At 30.7% G+C, this 22,821-nt stretch overlaps 1 protein-coding gene across 1 annotated transcript; it reads right to left on the minus strand.

Moving 5' to 3' along the window:
• Window positions 1–3,233: 3,233 nt before the first annotated feature.
• On the minus strand, window positions 3,234–4,922 carry LOC134692262 (uncharacterized). The gene has a single exon (XM_063552713.1). The coding sequence runs from the start codon at window positions 4,920–4,922 to the stop codon at window positions 3,234–3,236; it is 1,689 nt and encodes a 562-aa protein (XP_063408783.1).
• Between the last annotated feature and the right edge of the window lie 17,899 nt (window positions 4,923–22,821).

Raw genomic sequence — 22,821 nt, forward strand, 5'->3', positions numbered from 1 at the left:
TGAAGAATGTTCATTGAAACAGATAAATTGTATCACTATTTTGTATATGATTTCAATGATTTAATGTAAATGTAATATATAGTATAGATTTTATTAGTGTTCATTGCAATGTGACAATCAAAACTTGAGAAAAACTATAAATATTTAAAAAGTCATTCATTGTATACCATATGTGCCATAATTAACCTAGTGATACCAAACGTCTATAAATATTGTTGATTTTCATCTGTTATGTTATGCATGTTTTTCATGTACTAATAAGTAAACAACAAAAATGTAAGACAGCCATTCGTTTTTGATGCGTTTTGTTTTTTGATTTTGCCATGTGATTATGGACTTTCCAAATTGATTTTCCTCTGAGTTCAGTATTTTTGTGATTTTACTTTTTATATATATTGAGTTTTATTTTGAACAAAACATTAGATTATACAAATTCTAACAGGCATTTTTGTTATTCTAACAAATTTTGTATCATAAAAATGCTGTCTCATATCTAGAATTGCACGCACGAGTTTCCTAAAACGAAATATTTAGTGTTATAAAATGAAAAAAAACCATGAAGAAACTATAACCTTAAAGTATGAGGACTATTTTAATTCAACGTCTTGTATCTTATTTTATCAAAACTGTTCATTACAGTATAAATCTCGTTAAATGCACTTCATTATTATTTTTATTATGAATAATGCACATTAATGCTATCAAACTCATAGCATTTTAATTTTGATACCTGATTGTGCAATATTTAAAGATGCTGTAATGTTATATGATATATCAATATAAATCATTTTTGAGATACCGGTTAATTTCAAGGTTGCCAAAAATTTGAAATCATATAAATAAAGTTATGAATACATTTTTTGTATGCCTTTAAGGATCGGATTGATTTTAGTTTGCTATTTTCACACAACTGTACCCTAAAAAAAATTCATACATTCAAACCCTTGCAAATCAAATATAAAATATGTAGCGTAGACGTTGTTGGAAAATTAATTTATGTTTCAGTACTTCTTACCATGGTAAATTATTCTAAATAAAGAAGTATTTGTATACCTTATTTTTAATAAAGATGTATGTGTATATTTTATTTTTTTTAATTTGGAAGTATCGAAACCTCTTAAATCTATTTTGATAGTTTCAAATTCTATACCTATATCAGCTAGATAAACGATAAAAAAAATCGTCATAGGTTAAACTTTTGTGCGTTTGCTTCTAAAATGACTGCTCAGTGACGCTCAAAATAAAAAGAGTTAAAAAGGGCCGGACTAAGTACGAAGTCATAGCGCATTTTAGATTAACGCATTAATATCATTAGGTCTTTCTTTTAAGTTGGCTCATTGGTAACCATGCCACATCCCTAAAATAGAAGAATCAAATTTGTCAAGCACATAAATATCTGACTTTGCGGTATGGGTAGTGTTCATTGTTGAAGGTCGTACGGTGACCTATAGTTGTTAATTTTTGTGTCATTTGGGTCTCTTGTGGAGAGTTGTCTCATTTGCTATTAAATCACATTTTCTTTTTTATATATAAAATAATGATGTATGGTGAAATAATCAATAAAAATAAAAGATCAATATGAATAATTAAAACATCTATTCTACCACGCTAAGTGATTGACTAAAACAAAATAGATGATTATAAACTGTTTATCAGACTAATTGTATTTTCCGTTTGGAATATGATAATTCAATATGAAAATCGAATTTTTAATACTAGGAGTAATAATGAGGGCATTTTGTCCCTGAGATTAATATATCAGAAAATGTATTTAACAACAACGCGAAACACGTTCTTTACTAAATGTCTGATTAACAGCTTTCTTTTGAAATATATGAAAGAAATTCATAGCATGTTTATAATTTAATCAAGCTAGTTAAGCAATTTGAATTGTGATTTCATTTGTAGCATTGTAGTCTGTGAATGTTTTGTAAGGATAATTTATATTTATCAGAACACTTTTTAAAATAAAAATACATAACAAGTTTTTATTTCTTTATTGTATTGTTTGATTTGCGCTTTGTCTGTGATAACTCTTTACATGTTTTTCTAAATAAAATATTTTCCCATTTTTTGCTTTACTCATTTTACTTTTGCCATGTTGATTTGATGTAGGAACATTCCCATACTGACAAAGTAAAGTGTCTCTCTAATTTGATACAATCTGTTTAACATACAGACCATGTGACCAAGCTTTGCTTACAAAAATCTGAAAACTCTCCGTCTCCTTTCTGTTTTAATGAACTTTCGAAATCCTCTTTTTTTTTCTCTCTGATTAATACAAACTTTCAAAAAATTGTAAGACTGGAATTTCATTGGCTGGTAATATAATTATAGAAAAGAAAGTAAAACCAAGTGTTGTCTGATCCGTGTTAGCATGGACACAGGATCTGTATTCTAATTCGATTCTTCATTATTTTAAGTCTCTTTTCATTCATTAAAATTCCTTTTACATTCAACTGTATATTGTCCTGGATCTCAATGTTTAATTTATAAGGTGTCTACATTTTCATGTTAAATAAACCAGGACTTATCATTTGTCATGGCGAGGAGAACTGCCATCTCATCCATTAAAGCGTCAGAAAAACTTCAAAACTGATGACTTGAATCTTAAACATTTGGACTAATGGATCAATCGCTACATTGTTAGCTGCAAAACTTCTTCAATGAAAATGCAAGCGCTGGATTATCGTATCATTAGACGCTGCTGACATGTTTCTAGAGGTGTATACTTCGTTTTAGGTGATAATTGAAAAATACTTTACAAACATGGACTTCAATTTTTCCCTTGGTCAATGGAGAACACTGAGGTCACCCCTTTTATTCTTTTATTAAATATGTAGTTATGCTGCTTAATTGTTGTGTTGTGGTGATACATGTTCTGTCTTTTTTGCTGCGTGTGTGTATTTGCGCGTTTTGGTTGGCGTTGAAAGGTTAACAAGTTAATGAAACAGTTAAACTGTTCCAGCTTGGGGTCTTCAACCTATGACAACATTTGAAAATTTGTATTGAAACTATGCCTATAAACAAAATACAATAGCAGCCCCTACCTACCACAAACTTGTGATTCTCCTATATGCAAACACGCATAATTGTGACACAAGTATGGACTTTTTTTTTAATACCATTTCATATTTAAAAATTGAAACCACAATTATATCATTGATGCGTAAATAGAACAGATTTCAATGAATGGCACAACATGTTAGTTACTAAATAGTGTCCGTAAGTTATTACTGAACATCGTATAAGAATACCTGACCATTACTTCTACAAACTAACAATTGATTAAATTTATCACTGAACTGAACGCAATACGGACGATTGAGTCCACTGCTTGTGTCTAAGATACGTTTACTTTGTTGGCCGTCTGATGATATCAAGGTGATACCACCAGCATAATCAGCAACAAACACTACATCGTTTAATCCACATGTAATACCATATACTTTCGTTAGTAAATCATTTGTTACTGTCCACTGAGTGTTCCCTTGTCTATCACAACATACTACACGTTTTTCCCGTTCGATTGGATAATAAATCTGACCAAAACTTCCAACGCACAAATGTGCTGTTGAAGTGCTTCTGAATTCGATGTCTGAGATAAATAATCCCGATACTGATAAAATTCTGATACTTATAGTTCCATTACGTATGAACAGTTTGTCGTCTTTGTATGCTATGCCATATACCTTCTCCTGAGACTCGTATATTGTGTCTAATTGCTCGTTTTCAGTATTAAAGGTACAAACTAACTTTTCTTCAACTAACGAAATTGCAATCATATCATTATCCATATAGGTAATATCGAAAGGTGTCCATGGCAGTTTAAATTTTTTAATACGCTTCCCACTTTTATTATACATCAGAATTGTTTTGTTTGACTGATTTACCAACAATACGTCCCCACCAGGTAAAATCTCACACCCGGTCAACTTGCAATGCTCACTCTGAACTTTAAACGAAGTATTTTTCTTTAAGGTAATTGAGTGTATATCTGTAACATATTCTCTTCTTTTGCCAGGTAATATGATTTGAGCTTGTTTTTCTGTAGCAACATCTGTACACACGGGACTGTCAAAAGTTTTGATGGAAATATCACCCCAAATTTTCACGTCTTTTGGCATCGATTTTAGACCATTTGATACTTTAAATTGTACATCAAATGTTTTCATTTCAGGTTTAGTTTTAAGGTCTTTGATATATGAAAGTTCCCTTTCGACATCCTTTTCGATCTCATGAAGAGCTAAAAATATTTGTAAATCTGTGGCATGAATTTTCATCTGAATAATGTTTTCAATTGCTTTTTCAACGTTTTTAACTTTACTATCTATTATAGAAATAAAACCTTGAACTGTTGTCTTCACCTCAAGCTGCTTCTCTTTTAAGTTCTTGGTCATTTCTAATTCCAAGGAGTCCAGATGAGAATTGATCTGTATCCTTAGATCTGCTATTGCTTTCAGGTAGGTTGTAGTTTTCTCGTCAATATGCTTTAAGTTACTTCTTTTTTCGTACCTTATCTTTTGAAAAATGGTTTGAATTTCAGACAAATTTTGCTCGATATTTGTTACAGATGACGATGTTTTTATATTTTGTACAACATCTCGAAGAGAATCGATCTCACATTTTTTATGATCTTGTTTTACACATTTGACACAGCATAGAGAAACATGGTTGGTGCAATAAAATTCATATTTCTCTTCGTGTATACTGCAGCGGTGTTTGATTTCTAGTGCATATTGCGGAAGCTTTTGGTAGTCTCTAATCGCTATTGTTTTATGATTCTTTGTTGATTTCCTACGGCTGTGAAGATCATCGCATTCGATACAAATAGCTTCTTCACATTCGGAACACCATGATGCTGCTGATTTAGAGATATTCTGGAGTTGACAGACATCACATGAGGGTTCTGCTGTCGCCATCTGGCCTGTTGAAACGGATATTAAAAAAAATATAGAAAAAGAAAACATTTTCATAAGAACAATTTTCAAAAAAACACAATGGAATTCTAACTTTGTAATGCATAAACTGTAGGCAAGCGCCTAAATATTTTATTGCGCTGTAAACATATATGACTATGTATAAAAAAGAAGATGTGGTGTGATTGCCGATGAGACACATCTCCATAAGGGACCAAATGAAACAGAAATTAACAACTATAGTTCACTGTTCGTCCGTAAATACTGAGCAAAGCCCAAATTGCATTTTTAGTAAGTTATTAAAGGCCCTAAAATGACAATCTAAAAACAATTCAAACGAAAAAACTAACGACATTATTTAATGCCAAAAAATTGAACGAAAATCAACGATGTAACACTTTTAAACAAACATCAGCAACCGAATTACAGGTTCCTGACTTGGAACATGCATGTTGGTAAACTGTCTGTTTCAGTATGTAGACAGGACTAACATGTTAGTAAGAGAAAAAATAACGCTGTATAAATATTGTGCACCTAAGGTCTTTCATTGAAAGGATACTAAACAGTGATGGCGCTAAGACTACCACTTTGTTTTCAGTAAAAAAAAAACAATTATTGTCTGTTTTTAATTAAAGTATTGATTACGATAAAATTAAGAAAAACTATCAATAACTATAATATAGGCGCAGGAAACACGTAATGTTCGTACAAAAATACTTTAGAATTTGTTTTAATTTACTTATATATGGACAGTTTTTCTGCTGGTAATATTTAGTCCATAATGTTAAAATCGACACATATCTTCTTCGTTTTTGACGTACTTGATTGATCTACTTTAGGGGGAGGAAGTAAATTATTGATACCAGTTTATATTCTTAATCGTTGTTCTTTATTCAGTGTCTATGTACTAACTTTTGTTAATGAATGGATACCTGAAGCATGTGTGCAATAGTGGCCTTGAAATTCCACTGCCATGATCGTCTGAATTTGAAACATTTCTTTACTAAATCCTTGGTATAATAATTAATAAAACAAAATTCTAGATATAGGTTTAAGTTTAGTTGCTCGCAGTAACTTTTTTTCTTTTCTAGTAACACAGATAGTAAGATTGTCATATCAAGGAGCGTATAGAACAGTAAAAAGTAAATCACAAAAATACTGAACTGAGAAAATCAATTCGGAAAGTCCATAATAACATGGCAAAATCAAATATCAAAACGCATAAAAAACGAATGGACAAGAACTGTCATATTCCTGACTTGGTTTTAAAACTATAACTGAAATTACAATAAAAACCCTTTCAAAGTTCGAATTTAAAATATGACAGATCACAATTTCGGTTTGGATTCAAGCCCACATTACGTTCAAGTTTATCAATTATTATTACAAATCAATAAAAAGTCTTTGTTATCAGTTTATGTAATGTGCGAATCCTGAAATGCCATTTTCACTGTATCCGTGATGAATTACTCATGTAGAATGATAAATAGATATAAGACAAATTCACGATTTTTTAATAAAATAAGAAATAATAAACAATATGTACTGGTTTCATAAATTCATGATAAATGTATTTGATGCGGACCCTAAAGCTATCCAGGTATAAAATTGATACACTGATAGATAAGTATTAAGAATAGTTATCGAACAGAGTGTACAAGAGTTTTAAAAGTAGCAGTCAAGTTTCGTTTGTAGAAAAATGTACCTTTTAACATGATTAATAATGTAGTATAACTTAAAACAGGCTTTGTTGTTCAGCTTGTTGATATTCCAATTTGTTGTTCTTTTAATGCAATTCATGTTTACTGTTGAATAACGATATCAAAATTTCATTTTCACTACAGAGCAATTCATTACTGTTGTATATGCGATGCATTTTCACAAACGGATTTTAATACATTCTCATCATCTAAAGTCGTAATTTAGCCGACTTTCTAACAGAATTTATGAAGTCAGAAGGATTGATTATATATGCATACTTTGTGAGTAAAAGTCTGAAGTAATATATCAATAAATACCGTAAAAATGGCATTTATTGCTCATTGTTGAAGACCGTACGGTTACCTATAGTTGTTAATAGCTGTGTCATTTACATTGAGCCAAAGTCACTTGTATTTTTTTCCATGCAAAATAACCTGTAAATTTTTCAAGGGAAATTAACTTGTAATTTTTACCAGGGCCAATCAAAAACAATCCTTTTTTACGCAGTGATCCGAACCTGCTAAGAGGGTTAGGGTCCTCCCCCCGGCCCCTAGGACATTTTTGAAAATGATTCTTAACTTATTTTCTACAATAACAAGTGGTTTACGATTTCGGTCTAAATATACAGAACATACTTAAGACTTGCTTGCTTGGTTTGTATTCATGTTTGCCTAGGAATTGTAATTGAGATAGAGCACACATTTATACTAAAAAAGCAAAAAAAGACATCCAAACCGTTTATTACAAGCATTATGAAAATAGCGCTTATAGATGCATCTATGAAAATCAAACTTAAGAGAAGTCGCATAAAGATCTTCATTTCACGACTGATGAGTGGTAACGTTGTCGTCTAGCACAAACAATTGCTATACATTTGACGTCTGGATGGCGGTATAATTATTTTTTTTAATTTCAATTTTATGTACATCTTATACAGTAAAGAAAGTTCGAGCAACAATCGATTCACCTTGATATATGTTTGAATTTCTCATAACTATGTTCTAAATGTTTTACTTAAGAACGGTACAGAACTATTGCAAAAAAAAAATAAAAAATAAAATTAAGTACAGAAAAAATATTTAAGAACAGAACACAATATCCGAATTCTACCATAAGTTGGTTATACCCGTGTATATTCAAGTAATCATCTACAACCAGCTTGCTTTTTTAAATAACATCAGTATTAAAGTAATTTTTTAAGACTATTTTCAGTTGTTGCATGTCGAATTATCATATCAAATGATAATAAAAATTCATCGCACCTGCAAAAATTCCACATCAGAAATGATTGCACTTTCAGTGATAATTCATCGCAACTATAGTTAAAATGAATAGCATCCAGTCAACGATATTATGGATTCAGCTGCTTTATACACTTTTTTGGACTTTAATCTTGTGATTATACATAAGAAACTTATATTCTTATTTAATTGTGTTAAAACATACATTTAAATTCCTTTTATTTTCAAAAAATAAACAAACGCAATTTTTCCCCGTCATCCTGTATTCTAAAATACTAGACATACTCGCATATAACAGTGAAAATGAACAAACTGGATTCGCATTTTATATACAATGGCAGTAATATTGTATAAATGCATCGTGTATAGAATCACTTAATTCTTTCAAATATTTTACTTCATATGTAATGATTTAGTGTGGTGTGTTCTAGAATTGAAAATATGTCTAAATTGTACAGCTCACAATATTAGCAGCAGAATTCCATCCTCAAATTCAAAAGGAAGCTATCTTGGAATAATGATTTCTTTATAGTTTGTTATTGATTTGAAATAAAACCACTTAATCAACCTGATTTTATTGTCTAAATCTTACATGTCTGACATGGTAAGGCGAAGAAGAGCCCGCAAACATGTTTAACTCGTGATAAGTAATGTTTTTAAAATAACATTATAAACCAACATATTATAAGTACAAACAAATTTGTCCATTTAAATGGACTGAAATAAAACTTGGTATTTTATATCATATACATTCTTATGACACAATAAACTGCAAAATGTCGTAGTTACTGTGAGCATTTTCGATAAATGACACATCCAAATGTTCTTTATATAATATAATGGGATCCCACCTTTTAAACCGCCAAAGTATTCCATTTGCATATTTTACCCATCTTATTTATAACCAAAATCAAGAACTCGTTATACAACTACTCTCACTAACCAGTCTTGAACTTATAAATAGTATAACTATACCACACAGGGGAAAACCCAAGTCTCATGGAAAACAAATGTAATTCTGTTTGTCAGGCTTTGGAAATTCTTCAGTTACATGGTTTTGTTAACTCAGGGACAACACTAGCAGTTCATAATTTTTTACGAATACTTCTCCCCCCTTTTTGAAACTTATGTTCAAACTAACTGATCGGTCGGTTTGAAATTGGACTTCAACAAATCATTCATATGTATTTTGATATATGAAGGTAATATCAATGTTTTATCAACATATATTCTTTGTTTTCAATTTAATCAGAGCAATCGAATAAAAATTCTTATTTTAGATTTAATCTCATGTCATACACAATTAATGATTGTCATATTATATATATGAAAGGAATAAAGCCCTAAGGGTGTAAAGAAAGAAAGGTCACATATGACTAAATTTAAAAGTGATAACATCTAAGTGTCGGTTAGTGTATAGAAAGGTACATACTATGAACATTAGAGTACCTTTCTTTAGAACACCCCTTATCGTCCAATGAAAAGTCAGTTTTTTGCCCTCTAACTTTCATAGTACATGATTTTCCGTGCACTATGAAATACTATACATGAATGACTTTTCATTGTCAGTTAATTACGAAAGTAAACTCTTTTAAAATAGCTGCACTAACGAAAAAAGTAAAAACACAAAAATACGGAACTCCGAGGAAAATTCAAAAAGGAAAATCCAAAATCAAAAGGCAAAATCAAAAGTCCAAACACATCAAACGAATGGATAACAACTGTCAAATTCCTGACTTGGTACAGGCATTTTCTAATGTAGAAAATGGTGGATTAAAACTGGTTTTATAGCTAGCTAAACCTCTCACTTGTATGACAGTCGCATCAAATTCCATTACATTGTCAACGATGTATGAACAAATAAACATACTCAAAGAGTAAAAATGTCAAAAATAGGGGTACAGCAGTCAGTATTGTGTTATCATCTTAATATCACTATAAAAACAACAAATGTAACAAAGAAGCACAAAAAGGCATACATCAAATTTAACATACTCATTTTGCTTTTCTTATACGACTTAATTTATCTAGGTAAAGTCTACTCGTAAAGGATAGAAGGTTTTCATTACTGATGTAAAATTGCGCGTTTGAAATTCGCACAGGTAGACAGAAGTGTACGATCCCGTAAGACATTTTCCTTGGGAAAACAGCCTACTGATTAATGATGAAAGAGCAAAGATTAAAATAAAAATATTTTGAATTTTGTAAAATTTCATGCATTTGCTAATGGCACACATATATAGAATAAACAAAACAAAAAACAACAATACCATACTGCTGATATATAAAGCAAATGATTGTTTTTGAAGAAACACAATACATTTAAATTTATCAATAACAAGTAAGCATTTAATGTTGAATAATCTGATTTCAAATATTCATACAGAGAGTTTTATATTTATAAAAAAAATAAGATTTTAAACAGGAAATTTATATAACATCGTGTTGCTATTTAAAATTTATAAAAAACTAAAGGTTTATAAGTATTAAATTGTACCTGAAGCAGAAGAAAAACAATTTATCCATCACAAACTATGTCAGTGCTATTTGATTTCATCCATTGAAATGATCATTACCTATGTTTTATATTTTAGTTCATTATAAAAAGTAAACTCTTATTTAGGTTTAAATATTACAACGGCAAAAAACTGACTTTACATTGGACGAGACGGGGTGATTATGTTCTTAAATTTAGTTCCTTATAAAAAGTGAACTCTTATTTAGGTTTGAATATTACAACTGGAAAGGATAGTTTTGTAAGGTCACTCGAAAGTGTGAATATGTTCTAAATTGGTATTGTCTAACTATGAATACACTATCCGATTTAGCACATATTTACAACTTGAGTAATCCTGTAATTAGTCTATTGATATGTTATGGATGACTAGCTGTAGCTCATTTACGTAGTTTTGTAAATCTACTCACTGTTATCGTTGTAAGATATTGACTCCAGAATGAAAACATTGTAGTTGCTGGTGTAAGTATGTTTATTGGTATATTTGTATAAAACTGTGTTTTACTATACATGATATTTTTTTAAACCTATAGATAGTTTGCAGTGGCAGATCCCGAAAGAGGTGGTGGAAAACGCTTATTTTTTGGGATGTTCAATGCTTTGAATAAGAACATACAGTTGAACCCCTCCCCCTTAATTTTGGTCGGAACCCCTTTAAAAATTAAAAACGGATCTGCCTCTTTTATGCACCGAAAGGTAGTCTAGTGAATAGTTTACATGCATGACATATCTGTCACTTGACATTAAGCATCCAATAACCAATCAATTCATGACGAAATAGATCAAATTGCTTTTATTTCCCTGTACAAGGTTTCATGGTTCACTCTATTTTTGGGTACAAAGTCATTACACGGAAGATAATATAAATGATTACAGTTTTAGATGGCATTGTCCTAAAATCAAGTCATAAAGAACTACATGTGTTACTCTTTATTTAATTGAAACACAATAATATTTTATTTGTCAAAAATATTTTTGATCCAAAGATGAAATAGATGGATGTTTAAAAATTTATTTGAAAACTAGTTTATACAAACTATTTAGTTTAATTTGGAATACAACATTTTTTTTAAATAGTCAGTAGCAATTTGTATTTCAATATCTTCAAGATAAGATAATCTTGATTACGATACAATGAAAACTTATCCTTGTTGTCATTCATGCGTAGTTACTTAGTACACGAAAAGTATGTACTATGAAAGTTAGAAGGCAAATTCAACCAATTTGATTGAACGAAAAGTTTTAAGTATGTGCTCACTAGAAGTATAGTATTTATATTAAACATTTAATTGGTGCATGTATATAGATTGTACCACTGCATCGATTGTGATACGATATATATTCACTCGTGACAGTTCATTTTTTAAATTAAAAATGCTAGGCTGGCCGAGCGTTATAAATAGCTGTCAAGAGTGTATACATGTCGTATTACACAAGATATATTTCGTATTACATGAGATATGATGGTGAAATCTGTTTCTCTAATGATTTTTAAACAATATACTGGCGAACAATTACTTCTGTTCAAATGATCAGCAACAGGATGTGTTCTTTCTATGTGACGTTACAGGTATGGCCGCCTTTTTTCATGTTGCAACTATGGGAAAGTTAGAGGAAAGTTTGAAAATTCGACGTCATAATCATATTTCGACCAATGACGAACTGCGATCAAACGAACCATACGTTGATTAAATAAAAATAATCAACATGTCAGGAAAAGAAAAAAATCGCGTAAGAATTAGAGAAAATTGCATAAAGTCTAGAAGTAACTAGTTATTGGTAATATCATTGACATTTTTTGTTAAAGATAACTCTGGAAACTGATCAAATCAATCATAAACAGTTTGGTATATAACTTCGAATGAGCATTCAATATTACTAAGTTTTGTAGCATTTGAAATCGTTTGTGGGATCAAATGAGCAATAAATAGATGAAAATCATTGAAATTATAAGTTTATATTATAATTTCAGTATTTCGTATTTAAATAGATGTAGGGTCATGTGACTCGACATATTTGCATTGAGGTAGATAACGCAATAAAAATATGCTTTGAAATAAAAGGGAGGTAAATACCTAATTTTACAAATCATGGGTTGTGTCTTTTTTGATAGTTTCAAAAATTCTAGAACATACGTGCGAAATCGCGGGCATTAGAGCTTGTAATATTTTGTGTCTGGAGAATTTCAGTCAAATCTCTTATCTGGAAAATTTCAAAAAAGGTATCAAAGTTCTTAGGTCCTTGGAAACATTTTAAATCCTCTCCCTTGTTTCCAAAGTCCAAAGTTCTTTTTTTCTGTCAAATTCCATTATTTTCGCGTTTCTGTATACTATGAACATACGTATACTATTAAAAGAAAAGTATATTTGCTATTAACTGAAACAACATCTCTAATGCGCCATGAAATGAGGAACGTGTAAAGAAAAAATCACTGTGTAGTGATATTGGACATGTTTCTATTTTTAACAAATGACTGAACTTTATTATTGGTGGTGATTAGAAAAGAAGAGGAACATAGAATACATATGTAAAAACTATAAAGCTATTGAATGTGTTCAAAGTATTAAATTTTCAAAGAAATTATTGTGTTGAAAAGGGGATATTTTACCACAAGGAGCCGCATCACAACAGGATGTTCGGGGTTTGCTTATTTACGGGAAAAGTTATCTCACTTCGTACCCCGAAAATTTAACCACACATGTGAAATGTTACAGCTTCGAAACGAGCCATCACACATATCCAAGTTAACGATATGGACTGAGCAACAGAAGAAAACGTTACCATTACGGCCTATGTAAAAACAATTAAAGATTTTGACCCAACTATGAATTTGATCTCCTGGAAAATCACTGCTATATTATTTAGAGAATTCCTATTAACGCAATAATTATTGTCCTGTCCTCGAGTACTCTTATGAAATTTATGTGAAAGTTTAAAAGCGGTAGTTATGTTTGACTTACATTTAAAAGCGAAATTGCGGACATTTTAAGCTTGGTTGAAAGTATGTTAACTATTTAAGCTGAATTTTTGTAAAAAATAATTATGTCTGGAGAATTTAAGAAATGATATCAAATGTCATAAAGGTACATGGAGACAGGAAAGTATTTCTAAGCCCTCTTTTTTCAAATTCCGCTATCATTTTGTTTTCTGTTATATTCCCCGGTAGTCACGTCTGACTTAACAGTCGGTTTGATGACGAAAACTCAGTGCTATATTATATAGACAGTCTCTATATATTATCGTAGTATTAATCATAGTATACATGTAAATAAACGCAAAAATAACTGTTCTTTCCACGTCCGAGATCTTCTGAAAACTATGTTTAAAAGTTAAAACCGAAGTATAAAAGTAGTGGTTCTTCCGATATCAAAAAACCACGATAAGGACAACGCTCTGATTGGCTTGTTTATTTTTCATTTTTGTTATCTATCATACGATTGGTTCTAAATGGTTTTAAACCGGAAGTATGTGTGATATGAAAGACGGATTGATAACGGAAGCAATATTCGGACGCATTAACTTTCGTTTTTCTCCCAAATTAACCCAAACTGAATAGTCATAAGAATGGATGACAAATGGGTAGATAGATAGTTTATTCTCATAAAACCATGCAAGTACAAAGGTTACATAGAGTTGGAAAATAATATACATAAAAAACAAATTATGCATTTAAAATGCATAAAATTCAAAAATTTCGGATGAGATAACATATTAAAGAATATATATATATTTTGATAGTCAAGTGTAATAGTTAAAATTGTATAAAGAAATACTTTCTATAAGTATAGTGCGACTATGTATTGTACCTGAGGCATGATGATTAACTCGTCGTGAGAGGAAGAGAAACGACACACAAAATGAGGTCTTCTCGTTTAATAGTATAGATACTGTTAAAAATAAAAGACGATATACAAATGAAAATTAAATAATGTAGACGAACAGAGACCTGTTTATTTGAAGTACTATACCGTATATGATATGTATGATGAATGTCTTTATGATTGACTAAAAAAGACAAAGTGGCGTATTCACAGATTAGTGCTTACTCGTTATATATTCTTTTTCGATTCATCATCTTGAAAATGATGTAAATCTCAATATCACGTACATGTAAAGTTAACTTACCCAGTAGATTGTATTCATGAAACCGACAATAATAAACGAAAAGGTCTAGCCGACTACGACAAGGAAGTGCAATATCATGTGATAGCATTTGTTATCTATATATTTCACTTTTTTCTACCCTACGTTCTACCTATATCAGGTAGGGTTGCAATTTAATTTAGAGTCATAAGAAACCTCAAATAAAAAAAATATTCATATATTTTTTACAACTAAATGGATAGTTTTCATTATACAACTTATGTACATATATTTGTTTTCTGAGGAAAATTCTTTAATTTGTCCACATTTATAAGCAGTTTACGCAGTTTTAATTGCTTCCTTTTAGGAAGCAATTTGTCGACATATTTTCCGTATGCATAGTAACCTGAGCGTAACCCTCCTCGTAAAAATTCGGTGATCGCAATGCGCATGGATCTGTCATTAAAATAAACAAGTATCTGATTGTACATGTTAAATACGTGCTCAATACCCATATTTTGTTATTTGTTTTTCTATAAGGTGACAATCTGAAGACTTCAGTTTCAAAACACGACATTTAATGAGCAGCCATATTTGTTAAATCAAAACAAACAGAGAGAAAATAAAATTGACGTTTATACGATATATTTTGCGTAAAAAATGAGAAAATCGTGCACAGAGGACTAAGTTTATGAATTGAACATGCATTGATTCAAGAATTGGATAAACATTATTTTTTACAACTCGTTTCATTTGACTTTAACTCATCAGTGTAAATTTTAAATTGGCTGACTTTAAATTCGATGCACGCTTAAAAATCAATTGCCGTGCTTACAAAATCAAATTATTATATGCATTGTACATCATATACAAATTATAATCCACAAATACTATTTCTAGTAAATTACAGTCCTCTTTTTGAGATCAGGCTGCATTTTAAATTAAATATCATCATAGTATGCATATGCTGTGAATATCACATACATGCTTTGTATCAAAATCACATCAAGGCCAGCATAAATGTGTTTGCAGTGTGCAAGCAAGGTTAAATGTTGTTAAATCGAATAGAGCATCTTTTCTAGCCAAGTGTAACGATCTACTCCTCTCCTCTTCACCCTTGACAGATTAAGCCAACATTTGAGATAACAATGTTGCGCCATCTATTGGTTGATTAAAGTCATGCCCATTCCGAATTCATTATTCCTGACCAATAATAGCACTTAAACTCTTTTCAGTGTGGTAGCGTCTAGAGTCTACATGCTTGGTGAAGCAGTAAAAGACGATAAACATTGCGGACATCAACATGTGTGTAAAAATATACGCAGTTACTGCTGTTATATTATTAGTTGATTAAAAAACATTAAAATTGTCACTAAATATCTTCGTACGTTTTGAGGTGTACAGACTTGTTTCACAAACAGCACGTGATAAATGATTAACTACATTTTCTACATCTATAATTGATCATACTAAAGGTAAAATTGAGAATGGAAATGGGGAATGTGTCAAAGATACAACAACACGACCACATAAAAAAAAAACAGCAGAAGGTCACCAACAGTTCTTCAATGTGGCGAGAAATTCCCGCACCCGGAGGCCTCCTTCAGCTGGCCCCTAAACAAATATATACTAGCAGATTGCTGTATGTGCATATGATTAAGACAAGTAAAAGCTTAAAGGAAGATGGTCACACGAAAAGTATCATGAATATGAGAACCAAACTTAATATGGTAGAAAAGACGGCAACGACAGGGAGGAGTTGCCATCATCCTCAACAAAGGTGATTGGATACAGCCAGTTACGACTGCAACCAGTGAAAATCGTTGCCTTTTGTCTCCAATATTATATCTCAATCCACCAATAGAGTATAGGAGTGTATCGTAACTCTTAGCGAAGATGCAAATATAGGCAAATAGGTCTATATAACAAAACAAAACACCAATAAAACATGGTGAACCATGTTGCCATTGATTGTATGGGTTTTCGTTTAAACGAAAGTCTACTACGTCGTCAGTTTTCTGTTTATACAGCTAAAAGTTGTTGATTGTGATTGAGACCAACTGTTTGCTTTGTTCTTCCAAGGTGAATTTTGTTATATGGTTGTTCAAACCTTTTTTACCATGTTTATTAACGCACTACAGGGTAGTCATGTATCTAGTGTATGGGACTGTCCTATGGATATCTTATGCCGTTTTGGTAAAAGAAAGGCGAGTGAGCAAGTCTCTCCTGCCAGTACATAGCCTCTCAGTACCATGACTTAAACACTATCTTTTTCACTACAGCACATAACTGTGCATTTGTATTCAGATATCGCAGATCAAATTTATTCGTTCATTGTGTAATCATACGTTTTTTGATTGAGTTAAGTCTGCCAATTGATATTTTATCGTATGTTTTTATATGTTGTGATGTTATGCTACTGTTTCAGAAAAAGGGAGAAGGTTTGGATCCATTAAAACGTTTAATCCCGCTGCAAATGTTTGCACCTGTCCTAAGTCAGGAATCTGATATACAGTAGTTGTCGTTTGTTTATGTAATATATACGTGTTTCTCGTTTCTCGTTTTGTTTATATAGATTAGACCGTTGGTTTTCCCGTTTGAATGGTTTTACCCTAGTAATTTTGGGGCCCTTTATAGCTTGTTGCTCGGTGTGAGCCAAGGCTCCGTGTTGAAGGCCGTACTTTAACCTATAATGTTTTACTTTTTAAATTGTTATTTGGATGGAGAGTTGTCTCATTGGCACTCACACCACATCTTCCTATATCTATGTAAACTATCCATTACTAGACTACCTTTGGGTACATACCAGGGGTAGATCCAGACATTTTTAAAAGGTATTTCAACCAAAAATATGGGAGGAGGAACCAAATGTTTGTACTCATTCATAAGCATTTTCAATATAGTTTCAGTTTTTATGTGAAATAAAAAAATACTTTCGAGAATGTAAAGTTTTAACTGCCATTTCAGAATTGTCTGCTTTTGGTCAATTTATTTTGTCATCTTACCATGTAAATAAGTACATGTACAGTAAAACACCGCTTTATATCAATAACATACTTACACCAGCAGCTACCTTCTTTTCATTCTAAAGTGAAGGGCCTTTTGAAATCCCATTTTTACAATGATATTAGTGAGTCGATTTACAAAACTATCTAGATGAGCTACTTCTAGTCAACCAAAACATGTCAATAGACTAATTTTAGGGTAACAACGAAATAGGGGACCAAAAGGGTCTAAAATTAAACTTTGTTTGATTTCATAAAAAAAACGAATTGTTAGGGTCTTTGATATGCCAAATCTAACCATGTATTCAGATTCTTAATTTTTGGTCCTGTTTTCAAATTGGGATACCTTAAGGTCCAAAGGGTCGAAAATTAAAATTTAAGTAAGCTTGATTTTAACAAAAATTGAATTCTTGGGGTTCTTTGATATGCTGAATCTAAACATGTACTTAGATTTTTGATTATGGGCCCAGTTTTCAATTTAGTCCAAATCGGGGTCCAAAATTATTACATTAAGTATTGTGCAATAGCAAGACATTTTCAATTGCACAGTATTCAGCAATAGCAAGAAATCTTCAATTGCACAGTATTGTGCAATAGCAAGAAATTTTCAATTGAACAGTTTTGTGCAATAGCAAGAAATATTCAATTGCACTGTATTGTCCCATGTTCAAATTCGTCTACATTAAGGTTCAAAGGATCAAAACTTAGACTTTGTTTGATTTAAAAAAAAATGTAATATATGGGTTTCTTCAATACGCTGAATCTAACCATGTATTTAGATTTTTAATAATGAGACACGGTTATCAAATTGGTCCACATTGAGGTCTAAAGGGTAGGAACATTATTTGAATTCATCAAAAATTGAATTATTGGGGTTCTATGACATGCTGAATCTAACCATGTATTTAGATTTTGGATATTGGACCATAAAAGGTAAATGTCCAATTTAAAAAAATTATTAAGTTTTTAAGTTTAAGTTCTTAGACCACGTTCATTCTGTGTCAGAATCCTATCTTGTGTCAACTATTTAATCACAATCTAAATTCAGAACTGTATCAAGCTTAAATGTTGTGTCCATACTTGCCCCAACTGTTCAGTGTTCGACCTCTGCGGTTGTATAAAGCTGTGCCCTGCAGAGCATCTGGTTCTGCTTTGTATTGGTCTAATGAATTATGAACTTTTTAACTGTTTTTTATAGTTATTTCTTATGTGGTACTGTTACACCGCTGTCCAAGGTTAGTGAGGTTAGTGTTTTCAAACTTAACCCTACCACATTCTCTGTGTGCCTATCCCAAGTCCTTTGCCTGTAGTTTAATGGTTATCATTGTACCATATGTGTAATATTTGTTATTTTTCTTATATATTTTTGTTATGAATACCGCCATAAGTATTCCATAATATCCATGTCAAAGTCATTAATGGGTTTCCTCATTGCTGAAGATCTTATGTTTACCTATAATTGCTTATATCTACTTGATTTAACCATTGGTTGATAGTTGTTTGATTGGCATTCATACCACATTTCCTTTATATATATAGACTACATTCCATGGTTCACTGCCAATTTTCAAGCATTTTGTTTGCACAACCATGGATCGTCCTCACTATTTGTTTTCAATATGGCAAAACATGTATAGTATTTTCAAATTCTTAGCAAAGTTAGCAAACTTGTGTAATGCTTTTCGTATATCCTCTATTTATGAAGTGTACAAAAAGTATCAGAACTATTAATTGTATTTTACTCCTGGTCTAACTTTATATCTCACAGGAAATGTGTTTCTTCTGGTGTTTTTTCTAACTAATTAACAGCAAGGTACCAGATAAATACTGATGTAAGTAAATTGAAACCAGTCATGAAATAAAAGTAATATATAAATCAAAGAAAGATAATTCATGAAATATTTTTATTCAGGCAAGATGACTTTTTTTTTATTATACTTATTTTTTTTTATGTTAAATCCTCTTTTCAACTAACAAAACAATAACTAGATGTTTAAAATAGAAGTATAACAATACACATTGAAGATACATAATTACAAAAGCTTAACTCAACACTGCCTTTGGAAAATGTTGAAGTTTTTATCTGAAATATAGACTGTGGATTCATTTTTATTCGTTGGATAACAATTTTTGTGGGTTTCATGGATACAATAGAACCACGAATTTTACTTTTTCAATAAAAAAATGTTTTTAATATGCTTTGCATACATGGATTGGAAAAAACGTGCAAATAAATATCCACCAATATGAAATTTTCAAGCAAACCACGAAAATCGATACCAAGGAAAATAAAGGAAACCAAAGTAGCTTTTGGAAGTTAAACCATTAAAAATATTATTTTAACTTTTAATATTCCTAGCTTTTATGATTCTTAACATGCAACATTCTCTATAAAAAAGGAAAAGGAAAATTAAGGATATGTCCTAGATTAAAAACAATCCTTGTAAAATTAAGTTCTTTTCTGATCATTTAACTATTAAAAGGAATTTTTGCTGGGAAAATAAAGAAAATAGTTTGTTTGATAATTAAAACATTTACTTCAGGCACACATCTGTCAAATATTTAAAAACAAATGATACACATTGTCTTAAATCATAAACAGTTGGATGCAGACAGCTTCTTTATCACACTTTATTTCTTATTAAGAAATATGAACAACAAAAATAACTGTCTATATAATCAGTTTTATTTCTACAAACATGTAACACCCTTTCTCCTATATATGGAGCTATGTATTTGACGGTACAATTAAAACGAAATTAAAAAGATATGGTATATTTATGGTTAAAATTTTCTTTCAGAATAAGACCACAAACTATTCCAAATTAAACGAACTATTGGTTTTGTAGCTTTTAGTCAAACATAAGGAGTATGGGTTGTAGAGATGAAAATAAATCTACTTCGCAATCCATAAATTGAAAAAAAAAATAATATTTACTCTTTAAAGATTAATTCATAAACAATTTTCAAAAAAAGTTGAATTACCTTCCTTTCCATTTTTTTCAAAACTCATTTTTCCATTTTGATATTATTTGAAAATCTCAAAATGAAACAAGCATCTGTGTTTATCATTAATTCCTATACAAAAACAATTTGCCTTGTCCTAAATAGATATAGAAGAAGTGATAGTTGGTTCAGTATAGTATACGATACGTGCCATAAATTTACTTAGGGATACCAAATGTCTATCAATATTGTTATTTTTCGTGCTTTAATATAAAATACTAATTACTAAATAATTCACAATTAAAACATACAAATTCATACAAGCCTTGTATATATATTTTTTTATTATTCTAACAAGTGTTGTATCATACAAATAGGGTTTCATATGATATGACAAGAATTTCCTAAAACGAGATATATAAATGTAACTGACACGGAGGAGCTGGAATTTAACACTACGAGGACTATTTTATTCATCGTCTGGTATCTAATTGTAACAAAAGTTTAATTATGATTTATGAGTTCATACATGTAACTGTTTACATTTCTTTCATTACACTTCATTACATGTACACTTCATTATATATTTGTTATGAATAATGTACATTAAATGCAATCAAAGTCATAGTAATATATTGTTAAAGCCACATTATGCAATATACATAGATGCTTTAATGTTATATGATATATCAATGTAACGTACTGTGGATGTACAGGTTACTTGTAAGGTTGCAAAAAATTTTGAATCATTTAAAAAAAAGTAATGATATAAAAAAAAATCATGCCAATAAGGATCGGATTGATGTTGGTGCGCTATTTTCACACAATTATACCATAAAACATTCATGCATTTAAACCTCTGCTTATCAAATATAGAATATTTAGCGTAGACGTTGTCAGACAATTAATGTTATTTTTAAGATCTTCTAATCATAGTAAATTATCTACAGTATTTGTATACTTCATTTTTTTTATTCAAGAATATGGAAATATCGAAACCTCTAAAAACTTATTTTAATAGTTTCAAATTTGTTATCTATATCAGCTAGATATACGATATATAAAAACTCATCCTAGATACCAGGTTAAACCTTTGCGCGTTTCGTCTAAGATGACTCATCAGTGACGCTCAAATAAAAAAAGGGGCAAAAGAACGAACGAAGTAAACAGTTGAAAAGCATTTCAAAATGACTAATTATTATTATTTTGTCTGTCTTTTTATAGTTGGCTCATTATCAACCATGCCACATCCCTTAAATAGAAGTTTCAAACTTGTCAAAATCATACATAGCTGACTACCGTATGCGGTATGGGCTTTAGTCATTCTTGAAGGCCGTTCAATGACCTATAGTTGTTCATTTTTGTGCCATTTCGGTCTCTTGTGGAGAGTTGCCTCATTGGCAATCATACCACATCTTCTTTTTGTTGTAATTACGTATGATAAGGTAATCAACAAAAATGAAAGAGCAATATAAATAAGAAAAATAGCCGTTCTATCACGAAGAGTGCTCGACTAAGAGGATTATAAATCATTTATCCAACTAATTGTTTTTTCCGTTTTAAATATGCCTATTCAATATTGAATTTCCAATTTGTAACACTAGGATTTATGCTACGTATCTCAGAGTAATATAATCAAAAGAATATATTCAACAACGAAGACATACACGTATCAAAGTAAGGTAAACAGCAATCTAATGACATATATTTAGACACATATATTAACATAGCATGTTTGTAGTCAAATTAAAGTATTTTCAATTGGGTATTACGATGTAGTATTGTAGTCTGTAAATATTGTGTAAGGATTATATTGTAACAATCAGAAAAGTATTTAAAATAAAAACACAGATCAATTTTTCTATTCTGGTGTATTGTTTGAATCGTGATCTAAACACCTTTGAAAGTTCTTTACATGTTTTTTTCCAAACAAAATATTTTACCTTTTTTGCTTTATTCATCTACTTTTTGTTTAAACAAACTATCGCAATCCTCTAATTTGTCTGATTAATACACTCCATTTCAACATTGCCACGTTGATTTGATGAAGGTACTTAACCATGATTTATTTCACAGATTTCACATGGGAATAGGCGCCTTATAAATTAATCATTTTGTACATATTCCAAGGGGAAACTTGATGCATAGCATTTTTTTTTACTGTTCCATTGCATTTAATAGAAAAAAGAGGACTTTGTGACAAATGAATCAGGATTTTAACAAATTCGAACAAAAATGGCTACAGAAGGGTACATAAACCTTATTGCTACACAAACATGGATTTGAAATAATGCATTTTGTCAATTGGAGCACCCTGAGTACTACCCAGCTTTCGGTACGGTAAGATCCTAATTTTTCTTTTTTCGTTAATGTTGATTGTCTTACAAAGATATATATTTAAAAAAAATCAT

The sequence above is a fragment of the Mytilus trossulus genome, chromosome 12 (genome assembly GCF_036588685.1).
Source record: "Mytilus trossulus isolate FHL-02 chromosome 12, PNRI_Mtr1.1.1.hap1, whole genome shotgun sequence".
Lineage (NCBI taxonomy): Eukaryota > Metazoa > Mollusca > Bivalvia > Mytilida > Mytilidae > Mytilus > Mytilus trossulus.

Bases quoted from the DNA above. Each gene is read 5' to 3' on its own strand.
- LOC134692262 (XM_063552713.1), bottom strand. From the start codon at position 4,922: ATGGCGACAGCAGAACCCTCATGTGATGTCTGTCAACTCCAGAATATC.